The following is a 24,396-nucleotide window of genomic DNA, read 5'->3' as shown; positions in this document are numbered from 1 at the left end:
ATAACAATCACTCTACCACTTTTCAGAGGGAGGACTAGGAATAATGAAACTATCACTCAACCACTTTTTAGTGGGAGGACTAGAAATAACAAAACTATCACTCAACCACTTATTCAGCGAGAGGACAAGAGTACAATATGAAATAAAGATCTGCAGCGAAGCTAGCCTCTTCCGCTTGTGCAGTGGGCAATACAAGAAAGTATAATGCAGTATGAAATGTACTGTTTCAGTACTACTGAATACAGCCTTACAATGGACAACTCTACAAGATACTATCAGTACAATAAAGTTCCAATCTCAAGTAGATATAAGAGGGTACTCCAACAAGCTACAAACAAGAAAACTAGAAAATACAAGACAAAATGAACACTTTACCAAATTTAATATAGCACATCAACATTACCAAAAACCAGACCAACAGCACTGTGAAGTACATCTCTCTTTCAAAACACCTCTGAATGGCTCTAAATCAATGGCGAATGAGAGCTACGAAGGGGGCGCCCAAGTTCCAACCAACAATCTAAGCCAAACAGCATTAAAACTTTAATGTACGCTTCCCAATGTCTCTTTAGCAAGGCACGACCTGCCGAGAGGGGGGCGATCTGCCTTAAAAATCAGGTTCTTCACTATAAATCATGAGACTCAACAAGAAAGGGCACCTAGCATAGATGAATCCGATGAGTCGTAACCCAGAACGATCAGACAATCAGGCAAAGAGATATGAATGAATAACTACTACAGCCATGACACAATCCAGCAACAAGAAAAACACTCCAACACTCAGAAACTGAAAATGCAACAAAAAATTCCATCTCAATATAGCTCAATCTATCCCTTTGAATGAGAAATAGTCTCTCCAATCAGCTAGATGCTATCTCTCAAGCACGAAACTAGCACAAGCTAGGAAGCTTTCAACTTCGAAGCACAAGTCTGGCACAAATTTGGAAGCACTTCGTTACAAAATATTCATGGATACCAAAACAAGAGCCCAAGACTCTTATTTATAACCTTGGTGCCTCCAGATTCAAATTCACATTCCCCCCAAATGGACGCCAAACCCAAATGTAGGATCATTTTGCATTAATTTGAATTTTGCATTACATTTCCCCATTCTTTCCAAGTCGACCTTCATAAGGTAGCAAACATACTTTATAAAAATGTCAATAAGATATAATAGGGCATCCAAGATGAATAAGTGAAATATATCACAAAAATTAACTTATTTCTTCCTAAGGCATCCATCATCCCATAATTGATATTTCACTTTATAAAACATTTCATGAGCACATAAGGAGGGGCATACCACTTAAGGAGGTCCAATAATAATATAAAAAGCATTAAGTGAAAATACAACTTAGGCGCCCAAACCTTACGACTTAAAATAATACTTTATCACCTCAAGTCGTCCCCTTAAGTCATAACCAGAAATACATAAGTCACACGCCTAGGCAAAGGGGCACTAACATATATTAAAAATACTTTTCCCATGTGCTGAACAACTGCAATAGTGAACTGAAGGCTAAAAGTACTAAAAATTGCACTGCCAAAAATAGCCTTTGAACTCGACCATTGAAACCTACAAAAAATAGCACTGCCAAAAATAGTACTTACTATAAATAGCATACTGCTCAAAATAGTGTCTCCAAAGTGATTTTAACCACATTTTGAGTAGCTGTCGCAACTTACTAAAAATAGTGTTCGGAGAAGTCCTCAGATTCAATTGCATGTGACACCATCGTGAAGCTCTCTAAAAACCTAAAAAAATAAGTTGTTCTTGCCCCCACTTACTAAAAATAGTGCGTATACCAAACTCCACTGATTGCTACGCATGTACCATCATTGTGAAGCGTTATGAAAACCCAAAAGGAATCTAGAATCAAAACTGTAAAACTCCAACATGCAATCCACCAAAATTGCCAAAACATCCTCCTAGAAAAATAGGAAACCCAAATTATGTCTTTGACTCAGCAACGGGTCTCAAAATTGGCAAATAATCCCCAAAACAAACTAGAGAGTAAAGGGGACATTACAATCTACCCTTCCCAAAATTGCTTGTCCTCAAGAAATGCCACCACAATTCAAGAAAAATTTTAACTGATCCACACCAACATAAGTACGATCCCAGGGTCCCATGTCCATCTCCGGAAGAACCCACCATGCCGATATTGCGCCACTCTAATCACATCAATGAAAACATCATGCCAAAACTGCACTAAACTCCCTTGTAACTCCAAAATGTTACCATCTATGATACTCAAACTGAAAAATCTTGAAGGACTAAAATCAATATCATGCAGCATCTCATGCCCATAAAGCTCTGAGTAATCAATATCAACAATGCCACTGTCTATCACAAGTCTGGGCAATAGGAAATAAAGTCTACTCAACTCACAATCAAACTCCCCAACATATCTCCGCAAGGAGTCAAGCAGAGCCATGACGGTAAATGTGACTTCTCCAAATCTCCCTGCAAGGAGGAAAACAATCCTTTGCAAAAGCTCAACAAACTCATCCCCATAACTCCACATGAATCTACTAGGCCTCAATTGAATTATTCTGATACAACAATGGAGACCTCTAAACAGTCTTACAGTTCCCACTCAAAGCACCTCAGAATGATGAATCAAAGAAAGCAAAGGTTCGCTGTCCCAATCATAAGAAGAAAGCAGGGCATAAGGATAACCACTAATTAGAGCTTGAACACTTCCCATACACGGATACCGATTGCCCCAACTTGCCCTACCTCTCATCTGAAACCATAAACCCATCCTGCCAGGCGATGTGAAGTCTGAAAAAGAGTACCCCAGCAACCCACCAAGTCTGAAATGATTGACTTGAGATCTAATCTTAGGAAAATCCACATCCAAGAAGAAGAAGCTGCTGAAACACAGGAAATCGTTATCCAAAACAACACATCTGCTTACGTCCAAGGCTGGAAATATCCAATCTAGTGACTCCAACTCACATAGAACCATCATTTGCTCAGAATATCTTTCCAATCCACCAGTTGATGAGCAAAAGGAACGATCAAATGGATGGTAAAGAAGGGAACAACACCATCAAGACTGAAAATTTGTTCCGTATCCCTCCGAAGATCCTTCTTTCCACATGTAATAAGCTCCATCAGACCATGTTGACGATCTCGAGCCTAGATACCCGAACGAAAGTAATTTTCAACACAATGAAAAGAAAACTCAACACGTCTCCAAATGCTAGTAAGGACCAAGTGCATACTTAAGAAATTGATGTCTCCTTGAAGCCTAACCATGAAAGCTTCAACAACATTGGAGTATGGAACAAATGTTGTCCGCAAATCCAACTCCCAAAATGGACTAGCATGAGCCCTATTATTATTCAACCCAAAGAATAGGTTATCAAGCATGCAATCATCATGTTCTAGTCCTTCTTTCTCCCCTACTTCATGACTAACAAGTCTGAAATCTTCACTCCTTGCTGCTGCAATGAAACCTTGGACGGCTACTAAACTATGTTTAGACAACACCTTGATGCCAGAGATGTTGAAATCATCCTGATTCAACACTTCCCAAGTGGAGTTTTCATCCTCAACCCCACTTATGCATTTAGTATCAAGCAGCCTCGAAAGATTACTATTCACAAAATGTGGTACATCCTCATGGTCTGACATCACATCATCCATACATTGGAAACCATACTCAATCTCATGTTCAATCACTTCACGACATGTTTTATCATCCATCACGAAGAGAGGGTTTTCATAACTTTCCTACATACCCACTTCAAAGAGAGGGTTATCAAGAACCTAGAAGCCATCCCTTTCCTCTTGCTAACTTCCATTTTGCTAATCCAAATCTGCACATGCAACTTTTTTTTTCTTGTGAAGTTCTCAAGATCAAACTCTTCTCGAAGACTATTAGGCTCACCAATTACTTGCTCGATTTCTTTAGCTCTTTGTGCATTCTCTTGCTCCGTGAAAAGTTTGAAATCAGCAAACTGATCTTCACCTCCATTAGAGCCAGTTGAATATTTTCTAACATGTCCTTTGTTGACTCAATCTCAAGAGTAAGCTCTTCAACTTTTCTCTCTTTTCCTTGGAAAGCACTAAGGATCTTCTTTGCAGATTTGATGGCATAATCATGATCTGTGATCAGTTGTATGCACTTTGATTTCAATGTCTCCAAAGAGTCTTCGATTAGTTGCAGATTAGGAAGAGCAACTTCATCCTTAACTCCTTTCCGTATCTCTTCAAGTTGAGCCTTACAATAGACTTCATCTATCAAACTATCTGTACGGTCAAACCCAGATAGAATCGTACCTCATTCTCAAAGGACCTCATGAATTTATCCTTCCACTCATGAACATGCAAAGGTGGTGTACTGGTGATTGGCTATAACTGAAAATCAGAACTTTGTTTCTTGTCTTCGCTGCCCTCAAAACTGCTCCAAGACTCATTTTCTTCACCACCCACTAGCTGCAATTGCTCAATATCATATAGAGGATCAGATTCTACAAAATCTTCAAGTTTTTGCTTACCACCAACTTCATGAATAGGTAAATCAGATTTTTGTTTTAGAACCTCTTTATACTTTCCATCGTCAAGAAACATATGGTCCTCTAGCTCTACATCCTCCTCAATTTCCTCTCGATCAAAGGATGTGGTAGCCCCCAACTTGATCACGGAGTCATTGCCGATCACTGTTCTGAAAGTTTCTGTAGAAACATATTCTTCTTTAGTGGTTGCAACCATCTCAAAGGGGTCATTCGTAGTTGCAACGCCAAGGCAAAACCCTAAAAAAAAAAGCAAAAAAAAACAGGGGGTCCCCATTTGCAATGGGGCAATGTGTGAAAGAAGGTCACAACAAGTCTTTATGCACTTGTTTGTCATAAGATGTCAAAGATGAATTTTCAGGTTGACATGTATTTGGAAAATCACTTTGCATACACTCAAGTTTGCAAGCTTAAGCATGAGGATGTCTTCATTGTTTCAAGTTTCTCACAAGGTATGAACTTCCCTTGTTATTTGAAGATTTGCATTAAGAAGGAGCATAAGGCATACGAAGTTCTTGTTTGTATGGGTATACCAAGAAGTTTGAATGAACTTGGGAGTCATAGTATTGAAGAGTTGACAGTTAAATCGTTAGCAAATGATCACACTCTCTCTCTTAACAATAAGAGAGCATTATATTTGTTGAATGAGCCATATTCTAGCAGCCTACAACCAATTGGGAATGAATTGTCAAATTTGGTTCCTTGGCCTCCATCTCACATTTCAATGTATAAAAGTTCTCCAATGATGCTAATCTTTGAATTTTCAGATCATGCAATGATGAAAACAATTGGTTGTATGGATTTGAGTGCACACAATGATCTCTACAGCACTTGGGAATTGGATGTTAATGAGATTTGACCAGTCCATGAGAGCAAAGGCATTTGGGAAGTGAGTATAAATCATATTTTCAGACTTGTTGCTGCTGAAAATTGTGAAGAGATGTGTGTGATTACTATTGGAGATACACTGAAAACTATTCCCCATTTCATGCTGAGTATGCTTAATGACATAAGAGATTTGGGTACATACATGGGTAACAGGCTTGCACATGGTAGAAGAGTTTCAGTTTATGATTATATCAGAGTAGAGCAGCAGAAACATGTTGGGAATAAGAAACAAAAAAGGAAATTACTCTCTGATTGCAGCAACTCTGCTGGTTCACAGGGAAATGAAACAGACTCTTGGCAGAAATTATCAAATCATGAGGTTGAAAGATTTCTCAATTGTCCATGAGATCCAGGAATTTTAATCAAGGGTGGGTTGCATTACAGAGGATTGCTTGATATGGTGACAGAGTTCGACAAAGATGTTGGATGCAGTTGTGATGAAGCAGTCTATTGGTTTGTTTGGGAACCGGGTATTGGCATTCAGGTTCAAGTTTGCTTGAGGACAAGCAAATTTGGGAAGGGCGGACTATAATGTCCCCTTTCTAGCAGATATTGTATGAGGTTGTCGTTAGCCTATTTCTCCATGGTCTCATTGGCTAACCAGGACATTTTAGAGATCTTGAGGATATTTGGCCTTGGCAGTTTCACTTGCAAGTGATTCTGATGTATTTATAGTAAGTCAGTTGGGCAAGGTTTGGATCGACAGTGAACTCATAAATAATATCCTAATGATATGACAGTTGCTTCTTTTTATTGAGATTTTAATAATCATTTGTGATTATTAATTAATTTATCAATAAAGTTAAGTTAGAAGTTAAATTAAATATTTAACTTTATTAATGTGGGACTATAGTTAAGTGGAAGTATTTAAAGTCCCTTTATTTAGTAACACATTGGAGACATAGAATGTTTGGGGACTTAAGTTGAAGGGAAAATTATTTAAATGTCATGGGAAATATTAAAGGAAAAAAGCAATCGCGATAAAATAGGGGGAAAAAAAGTCAATCGAAAGAAAATAGGGGGAAAAAACAAAATCCCGAAAAAAAATAGGAAAAGGCAAAAATGATTTTGTTTATCCCACATTGGCAAGGTGAGTGAATGAGTGTTATAAAAGGGATTCACGAGCTCTCTTTCAGATATGCTTGGATATGCTTGGTTTATTATTTCTCTCTTGGAGAATTTGGGAGCTTTGGTTTCAGTGGGTTTGAGGATGGAAACCCTCGAGCTTGGAGGCAGTGGACGGAAGCACATTGTAAGTTGGAGATATCATTTAGGTATCTCACTTGTGTTTCACATTTCTAAAAATGAAGGTATTGTTGTTGTAAGGTACCTTTTCTACTTCTACTATTCATTTTGTTAGGGTTTGAATATTGGGAAGGAGTTTGGATGCCAGACTTGTCGAGCTGCATGTTGGACATTGTTGGGTGCTACAGTGACGTGAACATTGCAAGAACAGTGTCGTGAACAGTACATGAACAGTGACGTGAACAGTGTCGTCAATAGCACATGAACAGTGACATGAATAGTGTGTGAACAATGTTGCTACAATGACACATCAGTTTGTTGTCAACAAGATTTGATGATCTACTTGGCTCTTCATTGACACATTTTGAATCTATGGTTCCAATGCCCTATTCCTAGGCTTGGACACATATCTTTGGAGGAGTTTGGGATTATTTTTTAGCTATCATAATCTTCAGACAAAGTAGGGCAAAAAATATCAGACCTACATAAGGAGTTTCAGACATTATCTACAGCCATTCATGTCATCAAAAAGTGCCTAAAGGACACATTGAACTTCGGACCATATTCCTATTGCCACGCATTGGAGCTGAAACTATAGGGATGTAGGAGAGGTTAACACAGCAGCAGTTCAAAGTGTTAGTGACTGGTTTTTACCGGCTAGGCTGAGCACTGTTAGCTGCAACCTTCATTTAGAGTCTACTTCTAGTATGTGAACTTGTGCATGAGTTGGACACACCAGTGTAGAAGAAACTTGAAATTTCCAGATTGTAATAGGACTGAAATTTGAAGAGATATTTTTGTTTCCAGTTTGAATCAGATTTGAAATAAGAATAAGCTTATGGTTATTATCTTTATTATCTTGTCATTGTTATCTATTACTCATTGTATTCAACTCTTTTTCAAAGCAAACGTTGCACAAACTAAAACCTCTGAAACAAAGGAAAACTCATAAATCAATCCTAAGAAGAATACATGCCAAGTGTTTACAAAATGTCAAACCACACAAACTGAAAAAATAAGTGCAAAAAGGACAGAGGTTCTTACACTTTGGGTGCAAAATGGAGGTCACGATCGCACTCCGGAGGCCAAAAATCCTTAATGTCACCAATCAAATCACTGAATTCGGAGCACTTGAAAAATTTTGAAAAGAAAATTTGGTCGGCACACAAATCAGTACGGACCTGTGCACTTGTACCCTCATATGCAGTAATCAAAAATCAAAAATTAGGCACTAGTAAAAATCACATAGACCTTGCTTTAAAAAATGGGGGTGTGAATTTTAAAAGGGGGTTAAAAGTTTTTCCAAAAAATGTCAAAGGAGGACAAAAAGGTATGTACAAATCTATAGCTGTGTACTCCCTTTGGACTGCTAACATCAGCATCCTTTTTTTGAAAACCTTCCTATATTTAGCGGACCCACTGAATTTAGAGCTTCTCTAAATTTAGCGGACCTTCTCTATTTTTGGCTTCCAAACCATAAAAAGCAATAGTTGGTTTTTTGCCCATAACTTTGTCATATGTAGCCGAAATCGAGCAAATGAGATATCATCAAAAAGTTGTTTCTGACGTCAATCTGATTCTGCAAATGGTTTGATCAGATTTTGAACCAATTTTCCATACCAAGCCTCCAATGTCAGCCTTCAATTTTTTGCTTCCAGGGCCATAACTTGAGCAAACAGACTCTATTTTTTGACTTCCGCACATTGTTGTAAAGCTCTCAGAGTCCTCTATTTAGATTTGCAGTCAATTTTTCTAGAATATTCACTAGGTACTCAGTGATCTCAGCTTTTATCATTTCTCAATTTTGTGATTTTTCGTCTTAGACAAGTGCAAAAGGGTTTGTTTTTCTTGCTGCGGGGGGTAGAATCATCATCTTTCAAATGTCTATATTGCTCTAACCTAATGCGAATCCTTCTAGTGAGAAACTCATCCCTCATAACTATCATAGCTGGAAGACTACAACGAACAAATTGCTTTGGTCAAGGGGTTTATAGTCTTGTTTGGATCAAACCTAGCCCAACTTGACTAGTGAGTATGAGATCATTCAGCATAGGGGTAAGATGGATCAGGCTATGGGTTTGATTAGCCTACATGTCTCAAAAATTCTCCAACTCCATATTGATTCCTGCACCACTCCTAGGGCCATGTGGCTCAAATTTAATCAAATTTTTGGGGGTATTAATGAGTTTCATGCACTTTAGCTTGAGCTAGATTTGACATCATTGACACCTAATTCATTTCCTTCCATTGAGGACTTTCTAGAGAAGTTCAAATCCATCAGATCACAGTTAGAGGGTTGTGGCAAGCAGAAGACTAATAAGGAGTGCATCTTCTTGATTTTATCCAAGCTTCGAGGCCAATTTCAATTCTTTAGTTCATCATTCTATTCCACCATGGATGCTTTGGGTACTGCATTCACTATGGCTTCATTTGAGGTGTTTTGTGAGCCCTTGACACAGGAGCAAGCCAAGCTATCATAGCTTGGTTCAGTTTCTTGTTCCAAATCTCGGGCCTTGGTTGCTCAAACTCCTACATCTACAGCAAAATAGAAGAAGCAGAAGAACAGAGGTATACAATTTACTCAATTGCCTCCAACTTCAGAGTCTCATGGACATGATTCGGATTCTTCCACCTCTTCCAAAAGGTCTTCATCCAAGAAAGAAAAGACTAAGTGTGCTTATTGCACCAAGCCAAGACATGATGAGCATCAGTGTTATGCAAAGCAGATTGATGAGCTGAAAAAAATTCTTTGAAAGAATAATATTCAGCCATCTTCATCTAGTGCATCCTCTTCTAGCACTTCAGCACCTAGACAATCTGGGTCTTCATCTATGAAACATGTTAAGTCAAGATGAAAGGCCATTTGCACCGACACATTCTCAGTCCTCTGGATGGCTTCTTTATTCAGGAACTTCACATCATATGGCATCATCAGAGGGTATGTTCTCTTCTTTTGAAGATCATGCATTTCCATAGATTTTGATGGGTAATAACACTTACATGAGTGTTAATGGGAGTGGTCCTATTGAAGTTGATGGTGGCACATTCAATAATGTTATGTGTCCCTGTGTTATCTTCCATCCTTATTTCCATCTATCAAATTACTCACAATGGGATGGGCAAGACAGTTGAATTCACCCTTGATTCAGTGTCATTAGAGATCTGCATAGTAGAGAGCTTGTTGCAGTTGGCATTGTTGATCATGCATCACGGTTGTGTGAGTTCCTTCACTAGGTTGATTGTTCCCTTCCATTTTTAGCAGAGGGGGATGAGTACTTGCCAGATATTGAAGGGTTATTTGTTGAGTCACACATTCCAGACATTGGGGACATGATGGAGGATATTCCATTCCTCTTTGATGGCAGTTTGAGCATTCCTATCATCCCATCTTCAATGCCTTCAGAGGTTGTTTAGAAGGTATCTTTATAGTTGTTTGTATTTACTTCAGTTGATTTGGCATCTTTTGATTCAGATAGTTAGACAACTGAACAATCTTCTGTGGCACACATCATGAAATTATTCCATCTCCTTTCATGGAGTTGCTTCAGCCTTGGCCAGTGGATTTGTTTCTTCCTAAGGGGAGACAAGTGATTTGCCACTCTTGGATCATCTTTATCACTCGTCCTCAAGCCTTCATCTTCGGCATTGGAGCTTCTCTCTTATGGGGTGGATACATCGTCTCTTCCTCTCTCTTATGGGGGTGATATTCATTGTACTTTTGTGATTGATTATGTACTTAGGGGGCCACTTGGAGTCCATCTTACTCACATGTAGTACCTTTTTCATTTCATTGCATCTCTCGCAATTTGGAGAAGGGTTTTTTCCCATGTGGTTTTTCTCCTTTTCTCCGTTTAGAGAGACCTTATTGGTGTGAGTTGCATTTCTTTGCATTAGTTTGTAAATGGGTACCTAATCAGGCCTAGTTGTTGGGACCCATTCATGCATGCATTTTGCATTCATCATTAGCTCTTTAGCTTATCCCTAAGTTAATCTTAAGGGGGAGTGTTGGAGTAATTTTAGGACAATTATCTAATTATTTATTAACTAGGTCCTTTAATTGCTTTTTCACTAAAGCTAAACTAGGTGATTTTTATTATCTAGAGTTTTCTTTTCTAGTTTTAGTTCTAGATGTATTTGAGCTTAATTTAGCTCCTACTTTGCATTGTTTTAGTTCTCCTAATTTTTAGCATTAGGGTATGCACCTAGGGTTTCATTCATCCTTTATAAGGATTCATTCATTCATTGTAATTGTACCTCCAATATTGTATGTTTAGTCATTCTTTGTGCATAATACAGAATTCTCTAGTTATTATAGAGTATATATCTATGTTTGATCTGTTTTGTGTGATAGGTGTTTCGCTTGCAGATGAATCTTGGCTCCTATGGTTGATCATCAACTCCTACATTATAAGGGCATTAAATACATATATTCATTTAATGATATAAAAAATCATTTATTAAAGCCAAAAGTGGGAGCCAACATATGGAGGTATAGGGATATTAAAGTGACTTTATATTGATGAAGAAATTATGAGGGGTCACTTTATTATTATTTCCCATATGCAAGTTAAATATTAAAATATTAAAAGTGGGAAATTTAAATAGGGTTTCTGGAAACTTTGTGAGAGGATTATTAAAAGAGTTTTGAGTAAGTCATTTCATATACTTGGTTATTTTATTTTTCTCTTTGAGAAGTTTGGGAGCTTGGCTTTGAATGCAAGAAATTTGAGGATAAAAACCCTTGGAGTTTCTCGGTGGTCTGCATGGAAACCCAAATCCATCTTTGGTGTAGATTCATCAAGGATTCACCATTGCGCTTTATTATCAAATTGTTGGAGGTTTCAACTAGAAATCTCTCTAGAGGCAGGGCATATTCTATTTATTTCATTTTCAAAAAGCTACAGGCAAGAGACTTTGGACGCCATAGTTGATGATATATCATATATTAGACATGGTTATTGCTGGAGATTAATAACTCATTCTTTGAAATTGTGTCTAGGTGCTAAGAGCCATCAATTGGAATTCGTGAGGAGGAAGACTTTGTGGAGTTGTCTCGCAGACCGATATATTCCTAGCTGAGAGAGATCCTTCTCAGGCAATGTGAAACAACTTCCAGATCTGAGACATTTCCTATGAGCTGGAGACTACTTTGAATCACATCTAGATTTCTGATGTGCAATATCTGTATGCAGCAACTTCTTCCAGAAACTGGTTAATGTATTTGTGAAGCAATCAATGTTCATTCACAAATTGATACTTGCATATTTATAAGGTCCGTTCTTGCCACTATTCTTATCTGTCATTTGAAAGAAGTTAAGCTTTTCAGCTGTGTATGTTTGGTAAAGTGATCCTGTTTATTGCAAGAATATTAATTTTTAAAACCTTAAACCTGCAAACATTTGGAAACTCAAATCTGCAGTAAGAAAAGTCTGATCATACATAGGAACACTGAAAACATCACTAAAATCAGAAGCAAACTCTGTTTAACAGCAATTTGGGAAACTGTAGCAGCTTGTGTGCAAAATGTATGTTATAATGTCTGAAGCTAATATGGGAAGAGTTTAAACTTTAAAGCATTAAACTTAAAGGCGACCAGATAATCTTCGTATCCTCAACCAGTAAACTATCACCAGCATTTGAACCAACTGTTTGACATAATGCCTGTGTACTAAATTAAGGAGAAAGTTGCAAATCTTCTGGATCAATTTTGGGGTGGGGCATTACACTGTATCTCCTCAGCAAACTTTGATGCCATACTAAACCAGAAGAATCTACTGAAGCATTTAAATTACTAAACAGGGGCAGCTAATCAACTGAATTTACTTGCTCAAATTGAATCCCAACAGCTATGAAGCCTTCCAATCTGTATTTCAACCTGCACTTGTGTTTCCAGCCTGCTAGAATTGAATCGAAACAATACCATACAAGAGAAGAATCCCCAAAAACAACTTCAGACCATTATCAGCAAAATCTGCACACTAATATCAGAAGTTCACCCATCCATACAGGTTCATATGTCTCCCAAAAACTCATTGCAAGGCTTAATCCTCTGCTCACACAAATGGAAGTCTCAAACACCTTCAATAGAGTCACTCAAACACCAAAACAAATTCGCTATATCCTAATAATGCCACAGAACCTCCAGAAAAAGCACAGAAATCCTGAAATATGGTGCAACTTCACAAAAAAAAATCTCCAGCAAGAAAACACAGCTATGAATGTCTAATGGGGTTGCTTAGTTAGTAATGGATCCCAATGTGAAGATTTCCCAACATCTACAAATAGGGGAATTCCATGATATTTACACAAACTGACTGATCTTTGTCATGTGTTGAAAAAGAAAAATTTTGGGTTCATTGATGCTTTGACCAAAATATTGGCAGTAGCAATCCAATGTGTTTTTCATAACTTCTCTTTCACTAGATATCTCAATTAGAAGTGTGTCATCCTCAAACTTCTAGTGTGTTATGGGGCTTACATTTGGTGTTACTTTTATACCTTTCCATTGACCCTTCAAGTTTTTTTCTTAGATGTATCATCCCAAAGATTCAACCATTATTATGAAGAGGAATAGGAAGAGTGAGTCACACTGCCTAAGCTCTCGAATTGAAGAACACAAGCCCCTCAGATTTCCAAGGATAAATAATTAATATTAATAAACTATATATATATATATATATATTGCTTTTTATTTTATTTTTTAATCAGTTATTAATTAATATTTAAAAACTGAAAATAACTTTTATTTCCAAATATCAAATAATGATTAATAACAAATCATTTCTTAAAAATAATAATTAAAATTAACATACACCAAACAAGTTACAAGAACAATTCATGACAGAAAATTTGAAATTCTGAACCTTGACACGATATCTATGAATTGACTGGGAACAATTATTTCTGACTTCAACTTTGACATACAAATAACTGAATTTTTTACAACAAAGCAGTATTACATAATGCAATCAAATTTTAGATGCTATGCCTACTTCTATGTTGGGCAATTAATAGAATAAACGGAATCATACATGTAGAGATTGAAATATATGAGAACAAAATGAACACATACTAATTGAGAGAGTATAACAAGTGCCTTCTATTTATCAATGCTCTTCATACAAAATTGGCATCAAGAACTTTTTGCACAATGTGGTCCCTTGTCCCAACTACAAGAAAGTATTTAAACTTGTTGATAGTTACTAGAGAATTCCCAATCGTTAACTACCTAAAACTACTATACCCAACCGATGATTCATAAATACACTTGCCAATTGTACAATATAACTAAACTAATGTGTTTTAACTATCTACACTAGCAAAGCCTATGTAATACAATCACTCAAATGCACTCAAATCACTTATGAAATTGCTGAGGCCGACCTTGTGAATGGGCGCCTCCATTAAATGATGCATTTAATCAATACATATTATTTATTGTGTAAAGTCGTCCCTCGAGTAAAGGCCAACTTCTTATGAAGGGATGCCAATGATGTATATATAGGAGATCATTCTCCTTCATTTGGTAATTCATTCATTCCAAAATTCGATCATCATGAGCAGAGGAAACATTCACATGTTCTCAGGAAGGAGTTTGCCATCTTCAACAGATTGTTTCTTCATCTTTTGCTTGAGTGTCTTTGCATCTGAGAGGTGCCTTATTTATTGTATCAAACTAGCCTTGTGTGTGGCCTGATTGTATAGCAGTTTTCTGCTCTTATTCTGCACTTTCTAATATATGAGAGATATATTACTGCTGGGTTTTTCTCCCTCGAGTAGGAGGGTTTTCCCAGGATAAATGATGTGTTCTTTGCTCACTGTGTTGTACTATTTTCTGTGTATTCGTTAATCTGATCATAATGACAACAATTAATAAAGTAAACAGAATCATACATGTAGAGATTGAACTATATGAGAACAAAATGACCAACATACTAATTGAGAGAGTATAACAAGTGCCTTCTATTTATCAATGCTCTTCATACAAAATTGGCATCAAGAACTTTTTGCACAATGTGGTCCCTTGTACCAACTACAAGAAAGTATTTAAACTTGTTGATAGTTACTAGAGAATTCCCAATTGTTAACTACCTAAAACTACTATACCCAGCAGATGATTCATAAATACAATTGCCAATTGTACAATATAACTAACCTAATGTGTTTTAACTATCTACACTAGCAAAGCCTATGTAATACAATCACTCAAATGCACTCAAAACTCTACCCAATATCCTAACTTAACTAATCCAAATCCAAGCCTCTTTGAACCAATCGAACGCCTTCAAATAACCATTCATCCAAAATAAGTAGTACCAACACACCAAATCTAATCTTTGTTGACATGGGGGACTGATGAAAATCACCACCATTAATGTGTGCCCAAGAGGAACTACTTGCATTAATGTGGCACCCAACCATTCAAGCAAGTACTGGCCCACTATTTTATTGGGTTTGTATTAGAATGTCACTTTCTTGTAGCAATGGCAGCAGAAAGAACCAAACTTGGCATTTGGGAATACTACGATTCAGCCATTCAACAGAGTAAGCTACCCTGCAGATGCATAATTACTAATTAAGCATCGGCACCATGCCTCAAATTGAGAATTGAAGTGCAAGCTTTGAGTGAATAATCTTGCAGAGTCAAAGAGCCAGGTCAGATTGACAGCAACGCAATTGAAAATGTTGTGGGAGCATACAAAAGCGCAAGGAAGCAATATGAGGATACTTAGAGAGGATCAAATTTAGAGCTAGAGTTGGACAAATTCCAGACCAGGAAAGAAAACTCAGGAAACAATTGAGAGTCAGAATTAAAAGTTGAAGCAGGTGTCATACAAAAAAAATCAATAAACAATACAGTAACATCAAACCAGAGATGAAGCAAATAACGAAAGAATGGATAAGGGTTGTGTATCACCTTCCCACCACCAACTCCTAAAGCTGACAGTCAACAAGCTATACTTATACTACTGTGCCTCTTGTTCCTCGCACATACCTGCCTAAGTCTTCAGAATTGTAGAGAGACGCTATTATTTGTGCTTCCCATCCAGCTCAGAGAAGTCTTCGATAATGGCAACTCACTTTAGAAGCAAGGGATGCATTTTTTTTGTTTCATGTTTCATAATTATGGTTTGCTCTGACAGGTTGTTCCCAATTGTCATAACCATTCTCAGAGCATACTATTCATGTTAGTTGGAGATATAATTACCATTCCAGAATGTCACCAGATTCCAACTTAGTTCAGGCAGTGTGCAGCATGTTGTGAAAATGGAAAAGGCAATTATTTCTCCATCTTGTGTTTTCTGTGTAGTAATGTGATTTTCTATAACACAATTTATGCATGTTTCTTCTAGAATTACAATAATATCCAGATATAAACAAATAGATAGGATTAGTTGAGTCCCTAAGTGCATCATAGAGAAGTCAAGGCAGCAGATTCTGCTCCAAACTATGCTAAACTGAACGAGAAACTCATTCTGAAGGAAAAAAGCAGCACCTGCATTTAGGCATTAGTAGAGTAGATTTGCACTTATTGACAATCTGTACCCTTTCCCAATTACAAATGCTCTCATTATTTGCATTTAGGTTATTCCTGATCCCCAAGTTCAAAAGAAAATATAAAGTTAATCACATAGAACGAGCACAAGCAACAAAATCAGAAAAGTAGGGCCAAAAAATTTCCATATGCAACAATTTGAAAGCATGAAGAATGGACATATTCTAAAAAGCCACAAATTTTGTGAAACTAACAAGTGATAGAATAAAGGGTAACATAATCTGATATACTAAATAGAAAATGCAACTCATACCCTTATTCATACAGCAGCTTACTTGAAACACAAAGAAAACAGTGTTGTACAACTATTACTAATAGTCTGATAGCATATATATTAACTTGCAGGCTACTACCTGACGAGGACCTAAATTTGCTGAAGTAATGACAAGGCGGAGGCTTTCTTTTCGATATAAAAGAAACATCTTTGAATGATGACAACCAACACCTTGGCGTGGACCTTTACAAAAGGCAATTGTCTCAGGAAAGAGTGGGTATCTGAACAGCAAAGAATTGATAACTATTATTGTATGGACTTGTAATATAGTAGCAATTTATATATAAAGAAAATATCACCTTAGAAATCTGACCAGCAAAATTAAAAATAATAACAGATATGTCCGTGAGCTTTTGCTAAGAAAATGAAAATGTAACAGCTTTCCAACTCACACGACTGTCAGATTGGGCCAATCAGGATATGGTTTAGACCATCGTTGGTCATCGCATCTACTCCAGCAACGCTTGGTGTTGTGGCATACAATAGTTACAGGTAGATGAGTTGGCACTCTGCAATAAGTCAAAAACCTGCCAAGTTTCATGCAATAAGATGTTGGCATAGCAAAAATGAACTACAATAAGGCCCCTGGATAAATCTTATTACTATCATACTTTTAAAAATTGTGGATACTAGCATACTGTATTTATCAAAACAAAACATCAAGTTTCAAGATAACAATTGTTATAGATATGCCTCTTCATGAATGCAAAACAGAATTGTTTTAGAAGCGAGTATGTAGAAGCCCCCAGTAAAAATTTTCCAATTTTTTCCACTCAAATACCCCCTTATTTTTGGCAAGGAATAAGTCACTGTGCTGCTGTTCTGAAACTCAGTTTGGTTGGTCTGATTGTCTGTTTGTTTGAAGGTTTTTCCCAAGAAGATAGTGTTTGTGCATTAAAAGACAAAACAGAAAAGCTAATCTTTACCAAAAGCAATGCACACTTAACATCACATTAACTATCACAATAGAATAGATTGCAGATTGAAAGGATTGATAAACTTCTGACCAATATTTGATAGGAAACCTATCGCGCAATTGATACAAACCACGCCAATCAGCACTCACCAAGAAGGAACAACACTCTGCCAATATTTATCTGTGATAATCAGATAAAATAAATAAGATTCAGCAGTCTTCTCGATTCCCATGATCCTGTAGAATTGCAAGCAAAAGTTTCCAGCTGCTAGCAAGGTATTCTTCAGACTTTGGCAACAATGAATAATTGCCTTGAGCATAGATCAAAGCCACGCCTGGTTGGCGAACTCAGGAGGCCAGGTTATTGTTGTCGGGGGTACAATTTTCATCTTCTTCCGTAGGGAGGATTTCAACCCTTCAACGAACCATCGTTTCTTCAATCCATCTACGGGTTGGCTCTCCATTTTACCCAGCAATTCTTTCAGCCTCCGGCTGTATGCCCAAACTGTCTCCTTGGTACCTTGTTTGGTACTATATATCTCGGCTACGATTTCATTGTCATCACGAAGCAACCGAAACTCCTCCTTGAATTCCTTCTGTAGATTGGCCCATGTGGCCACTTTTTGCTTGTCAACATCGAAGTACCCATAGATGGACTACTTGCCGAAAACTCGCCGAGTTTCAAAAACTCGCCGAGTTTTTGAGCCTAGCGAGTAGTTACCACTTCTACTCGCCAAAAAACTCGCAGAGTTTTTGCCAAAAACTCGCAGAGTTTTTGCCAAAAACTCGCCGAGTTTTTGGCGAGTTTTTGGCAAAAACTCTGCGAGTCCGTGAAAAAAACTCTGCCGCCTGGGTCTTTTAGCCGAAAACGTTAAAAAAGTAATACATTTTTTGTTTTTTGATTGTGCTTTGGGCTAAGAAGGGGGAAGTGGACTTGTAGTGAGTTGCAAGGTGATTTGGAGTGCTTTTTGAGTGATTTGAAGGGGATTTGAAGGGAAAATCAGATTCCCAGGTAAGTTTTTGCATTTTTTTTCTATGCTTTTTTAAAACAATTTGTTTATTTTTTGTTGCATTTAGATGGATTAGAAATGATTCCTAGGTAATCTAAATCATTTCTTAAGTTATTTGCACAAGATTTAACACTAGATTTGACAAGTTTTGTTGAATTTTCACAATATTTTTGAAGAATCTAGTTTTCAAAAAAAAATTCAAACCCTACTTTTTTTGAAAAAAAACTTTGAATGATGTCTAAATTTATTTAAACTAATGTAGATACTAGATAGTTTGCTAAATTGTTTAACTAAAATGTTAATTTTTTTTTTCACTTTGTATATGTAGGTTAAGTAAGCATTAATCATGGCAAGGGAGCAATGGCCACTAGATCCATGCCCATCTGGATATATAGGCACCTGTCCTAGAGGTGCTAGAGATGGGGCATGGAGGTATGCCTATGAGAGACCCGATCCTGGGTCAGTTATATGCATAAAATGTGAGAAAATACTTCATGGGGGCATCAATCGCCTCAAATACCACCTTGCAGGAATAGATAGGCATGATGCTAGAGCATGCCCTGCGACCAATGAAGAAATAAAAAGACAAATGAATGCCCTACTTGCAGCTGGGGAAGAGAAGAAATTGCAAAGGGAGAGGGCAAAGCTAGCCATGAGATCAGCCATAGCTGAATCTCAAGGTGTTTCTGTTGACCTTGAAGAGGAACAAGAAGCACTTGAGGGCATAGTGGGCTCTCGGCGTGGCCCACGTATCCGCAAACCCACCATCAGCTCCTGCTCGCCCATTGCTTCTGCTTCCTCTAGTAGAGTACCTGGCACTGCTCCAGTTCCATCACCACGAGCAGGGTCCATAGGTGATTGTTTTGTGCCCAGAAACACACCTAGAGCACAACCATCATTAGAGGCCACTGGATGGAATAAGGAGCTACATGAGAAAACTAACATTGCAGTTGCTGATTTTTGGTACTTCAACAACATTGCATTCAATGTGGCGGAGAATGCTTATTGGTTGAATTTGGTGACTGCTATGACAGTTTCAGGAAAGGGGTACAAGGCCCCTTCTCGCAAGGATTTGAGTGGGAGGTTAGTAAATTACAACATAGTCCACTTGATTTCATTTTTAATTATTTTTTAGATTTCTTGTTTATTAAATCAAAATTGTGTACTAAGACCTAATTTCACTTTGCACTTACAGGTTGCTCACAATGGCAGTTGGTAGGGCAAGAGAAGTGATGGAGAATCAAAAAATTGATTGGGCAAATTATGGCTGCACCATTCTTTCTGATCCATCATCAATTTTTTGGTCGCTTGCAAGGACAATGTAGTGTTCTTGAAATCTGTTGATGCCTCCAACAAGGTGAAAAATGCAGAAACATTGGCTGGAATGTTGGAGCATGTCATCATGGAGGTGGGGGTAGAGAATGTGGTGCAAATCATCACAGATAATGCAGCAGCATATGTGTCAGCAGGTAGAATCCTTTTGAATTATCACCTTTAGGCATTAGCAATATTCTAATTTGTTGTGGGCTTTGTTTTACTTGGTTGCCGTTGCATATTTCTTAAGAATAAATTCTTCTTTTGCAGGAAGAATCCTCCAAGAGAGGCACCCCACTCTTTTTTGGACACCTTGTGCAGCACATGTCCTTGACCTTCTTTTGGAGGACATAGGAAAACTTGAGTGGGTGACTCCAATTGTGGAAGATGCAAGGAGGATTACCAAATATATCTACAATCACCCTTGGGTCCTAAATTTGATGAGACAACACACACAAGGGAAAGATTTGGTGAGAGCTGGTGTCACAAGGTTTGCAACGATTTTCTTGACGTTGCAAAGCATTCTTGCTGCATTGACTTTTTTGAAACAAATGTTTATGAGTGGAGAATGGCTTAACTCACCTTATTCAAAGAAGCCTGAAGGAGAGGTTGTCGCATGCATAGTCTTCAACAACCAATTTGCACAAAGGGCTGCAGAGATTGTGAAGGTTGTTACTTCAAAACTTTAATTTTTAAATTTTAGTTATTCTTGATTCAAGTCTCTCATTACTAATTTGTAACTTCATTATTTAAATTTTGATCTTTTTGTAATTTGTATTTTTCAATTGTAGGTGTCAGAGCCCTTGGTTCGAGTTCTTCGCTTGGTGGATGGTGATAAAACCCCAATGGGATATCTTTATGAGGCCATGGATAGGGCCAAGGAGTCTATCAAAAATTACTACAAGGGGGATAGGCTCAAATTTGATCCCATTTGGGAAATTGTTGATAGGAGGTGGAACAATCAGCTCCACCAACCCATTCATGCAGCAGGGTACTTCCTCAACCCTCGTTTTAGGTTCGGGGGTTCTTACTCAGATTTGAATGGAGAAGTCATGGAGGGCCTCAGTACATGCATTGAGAGGATGGTACCTGATGTTGAGGAGAGAGACCTCATTGTGAGTGAGCTCCAAAATTATGAGGGAGGAAGGGGTAAGCTATTCTCTTAAGAGCTAGCTAGGAGAGGAAGAACCACTCAAACCCCAGGTATAACATTTGCCATTTGGATTTTGGGATCTAAAGACTAAAATGATGGATAAATTATGTTTTCTCTTTTCTCTTTGCTTTCTAACTTTTCCATTTTATTTATTTTGCAGATGCTTGGTGGCAAAATTGGGGTGGAAACACCCCACATCTCAAAAAATTTGCCCTTAGAGTCTTATGTCAGCCTTGCAGTTCATCCAATTGTGAGCGCAATTGGAGCTTGTTTGAAGCAATCCACACGAAGAAGAGGAGCAAGTTAGCGCAGAAACGGCTCAATGACATTGTCTACGTGCAATATAATCTTCGATTGCACGTAAAGAAGGTAGAGGAACTAGAAGGTGGTCCAATTGACTTGGATGATATAGATCCTTACAGTGATTGGACATCACAGGAGCAGCCTCCATTGTTTTCCGACACTAACATCACTGATTTGGAGAGGCAGGCTATGGAGGAGGGGGGTGGATTTGGTTTCAGGCTGGATGACATTGAGGAGGATGAGGATGAGGATTCATTGCCAGTGCCAGAGGCAGGTGGAGACATAGCTTCATCCAGGATGCAGGATGAGTCTCAATCAACCATACCGAGCGAGGAGGCACAGTCACGCCCAGTCCCACAGCAAACTTATACGACTAGATAGTCTAGACCCTCTAGTTCTACCTCTCCCCATGTTTTTGCTAGAGCTGGGAAGAGGAAGTTGTAATTGTAATTTGTAATGATGTATTTACTTTTGTTTTTACAAAAACTATTTAGTAAACTGTAATTTACTATTTTGCTTCAGGCTTCCAGCCATCAGCATTCCTCATGAGGATGCGATTTTGTAGACACTTTGCATTTAAATATATCTAGAATCAGCTTGTTTCTTTTGTATTATCATTTATTGACTCATTGGATGCATCTTCTCATTAAAAATTGCAAAAAAAATGCATTTTTTACTAAGTTTAAGCGTGTTTTTAAGTTGCCGAGTTTTTCGTCGAGTTTTTTTCCCAAGGGCTTGGCGAGTCAAGCCGAGTCACGAGTAGTTCAACTATGGGAGTACCAATCTATGGCAAATCCGCGTAACATGGCTGGGAACTGTTGTACCCAGTCATCCTGGTTCGTCACTCCGTTGGCGGACCAAATAGTTTCACATGTACGGCAGTGTTGTACGGGGTCTTCCTTGCCGTCCCCTGTGAACTTTGGCAATTTTTGTTTACTTGCCATCCCACTGCTGGGTCTCGCTCCTCTGATGCCTTGTGTGCTTGTACCTGGTGATCCTCCGCCTCCACCTCCTGCACCTAACCCTCCACTCTTGGTCCTCCGGAGAAGGTTGTTGACCCCGAACCGAACAAATTGCCTCCCGTACGGTACCCTTGTGTTCCCTCGGCACCTTCGGTCGTCTCCCTCCAATTGGTTGTCTCCCTCTGGTTGTCCTCCGAAAGGGACAAGTTCTTTAGTAGGTCTCTGGTAGCGTCGATCAGGTTTAGATTTCGCCTTGTTTGTTCCACCAACTCTTCGCGACTTCTTATCCTATGGTGGTATTCTGGCGAACTGTAGAGTTCTCCTTCGGCACCCTTCGTGACTTCTTCTAGGTTCCCTTCGAGCAACCCTACAACAGTGTAGAGAGTGTAATTCTCTCTGTCTATCTCTGCCTCCGCAACCTCCATGACACCTCCTGGGTTCCCTTCGAGCAACCCCTCGGCCGGTCGTCCGTCGGCAAGCTGCCTTAGCCTACGCCTTCGTTCTATCTGTTGTCTGAGATTCAACGCTCTTTGTGCCACTTCCCATTCGTCACTTTGTATCATTTTATTTTTGTCCTTATTTAGTATATTGGGCATAAATCACTTCCGTACACAACAAGCACACACCATGTACACAAAACAAAAAAAAACTTTTATTACTTCATCCCTCGTACATAATGTATGTCACTGACATACTTATTACAATGGGGGTGTTCTTATTTATTCTCTCTGACCGTCAGAGTTCATGTATTGCGCTCATCTTCTTGGCGCTCCCTAAATTCCCATAGAATTTGCTGCCGTCGGTTCTCTCGGTAGATGTCTTCCCTTCAGTTCTGGAGAGCCAAAAATCCTTGTGCCAAAAGGTTAGTCAGTTCGCTCATCAACCGATTCACGGCGGGGCTTACTCTGAGCGAACTCCACACAGCATCTTCTAGGACATCTTTGGCTGTGGCTTCCCTCCTTACGTGTGTTTCAATTGCCGCCTGTAGGATGCAGGAGAAATCCTTCGTGAGTATCTTTTCCCCCTCGAACAATTCTTTGGGTTCTCTGTCAGGGTCACTCGTTCCTTCTGGTAATAGTTGTCCCATTATCCGTGTGCCATGTAGTACGTCCTTTTCCCCGGTGCTACCAGGTTTTTACTTAGGCAACGGAGCCAAATGTTTTCCCCGTAGGGTGTCAGGTTAAGACATTGCATAAATGACAGAAGTACACAGAATATATGGAACTCACAAGTGTTTTACTGATTCATAATAAGCCAGTACATACAATGATAGCAATATGTTCGACTACAATAGCATGTCCAAAGACTGGAAACAGATACAATATAAAGGAGTCTGGTCAGTTACCCGGTGCCAACTGCCGACAACCGACGGGTTAACTGCCGATGCTAACACAATTTACCTTAATGCTTAATTACCCGACAACAGTTATCACCATTTTTACTTCAGACCAAACTCAAAAATACCACGATTTGTTGTTGAGATCCTCACCTAATTATTCAAGGTCTCCTTTTGAAAGCATCAATCCAAAATGGTGCTCAGTTTAATTTATATAAAATCAGATGCCTAACATAGACAAAAAATCTTACACCTTCATATGCCACTATATTATGCTAGTTCATCCCATCTTAATTCCTTTCCAATGCATAAAATGAGTGGCTAAGGTCACACACAGGATTAATTCATTACCTTTCCTTCACCGGATATCTTTTTGGAAGGGTCGACACTATATTACATTCAAAATCCTGCTGATAATCTTCATTTTTTAATTTTTTCATCAGTATAACTCTTCCTTATTTGGTGCGATTTCTTTTTGGTGAACCTTTTTGTCTTCTAGCACTGGCAATGCAAGACAAAACAAAATTTTGTCTTATTCAGTTTCTTAGAGGAGAGTCAAAACCCACGATTCCTACCAAGAATGCAGCAAGAAGTATCTCCTATTATCTCAAAAAATCTGGTGACAGGAAGGAAAGTCCAAATGACATATGACTCCCTTTAATCTATGTCTCCCTCAAACAATTCCACAATTTGAAAGATAGATTCAACTTTCAAGAGACCAATTTAATTAATTTCCTGATGAAGTAATATGCCACGGCTGGGAAACAAACCTAGTTGTTTATAATTTAAATTCAAAGTACTTCATGTATAGCGCACACTCACCCACCTCAAAAAACTTTCACAATGATAAACTTGTAAATCCGGCAAATTGATAAGACCAGTCTCTTCAATTTTTTTGTTTTTTCTATAAAC

At 38.3% G+C, this 24,396-nt stretch overlaps 1 protein-coding gene across 5 annotated transcripts in view; it reads right to left on the bottom strand.

Annotated features, from left to right (window-relative positions):
- LOC131067524 (uncharacterized) overlaps positions 1-24,396 on the bottom strand; it is a 234,301-nt gene that overhangs the window by 190,963 nt on the left and 18,942 nt on the right. For all 5 annotated transcript variants that reach the window (XR_009111823.2, XM_058002558.2, XM_058002559.2 and 2 more), the window contains 2 exons: positions 16,883-17,017; positions 16,570-16,711 (listed from right to left, as the gene is read on the bottom strand). Coding sequence is in view for 4 of the 5 variants with exons in the window: in XM_058002558.2 (XP_057858541.2) it covers positions 16,570-16,711; positions 16,883-17,017 (277 nt within the window). In the remaining variant the exon portion in view is untranslated. The remainder of the gene's footprint in view (positions 1-16,569; positions 16,712-16,882; positions 17,018-24,396) is intronic.

The sequence above is a fragment of the Cryptomeria japonica genome, chromosome 10 (genome assembly GCF_030272615.1).
Source record: "Cryptomeria japonica chromosome 10, Sugi_1.0, whole genome shotgun sequence".
NCBI classification, from domain to species: domain Eukaryota; kingdom Viridiplantae; phylum Streptophyta; class Pinopsida; order Cupressales; family Cupressaceae; genus Cryptomeria; species Cryptomeria japonica.
Note: the sequence above shows the minus strand (reverse complement) of the source record. Positions and strands in the feature narration are given on the sequence as shown.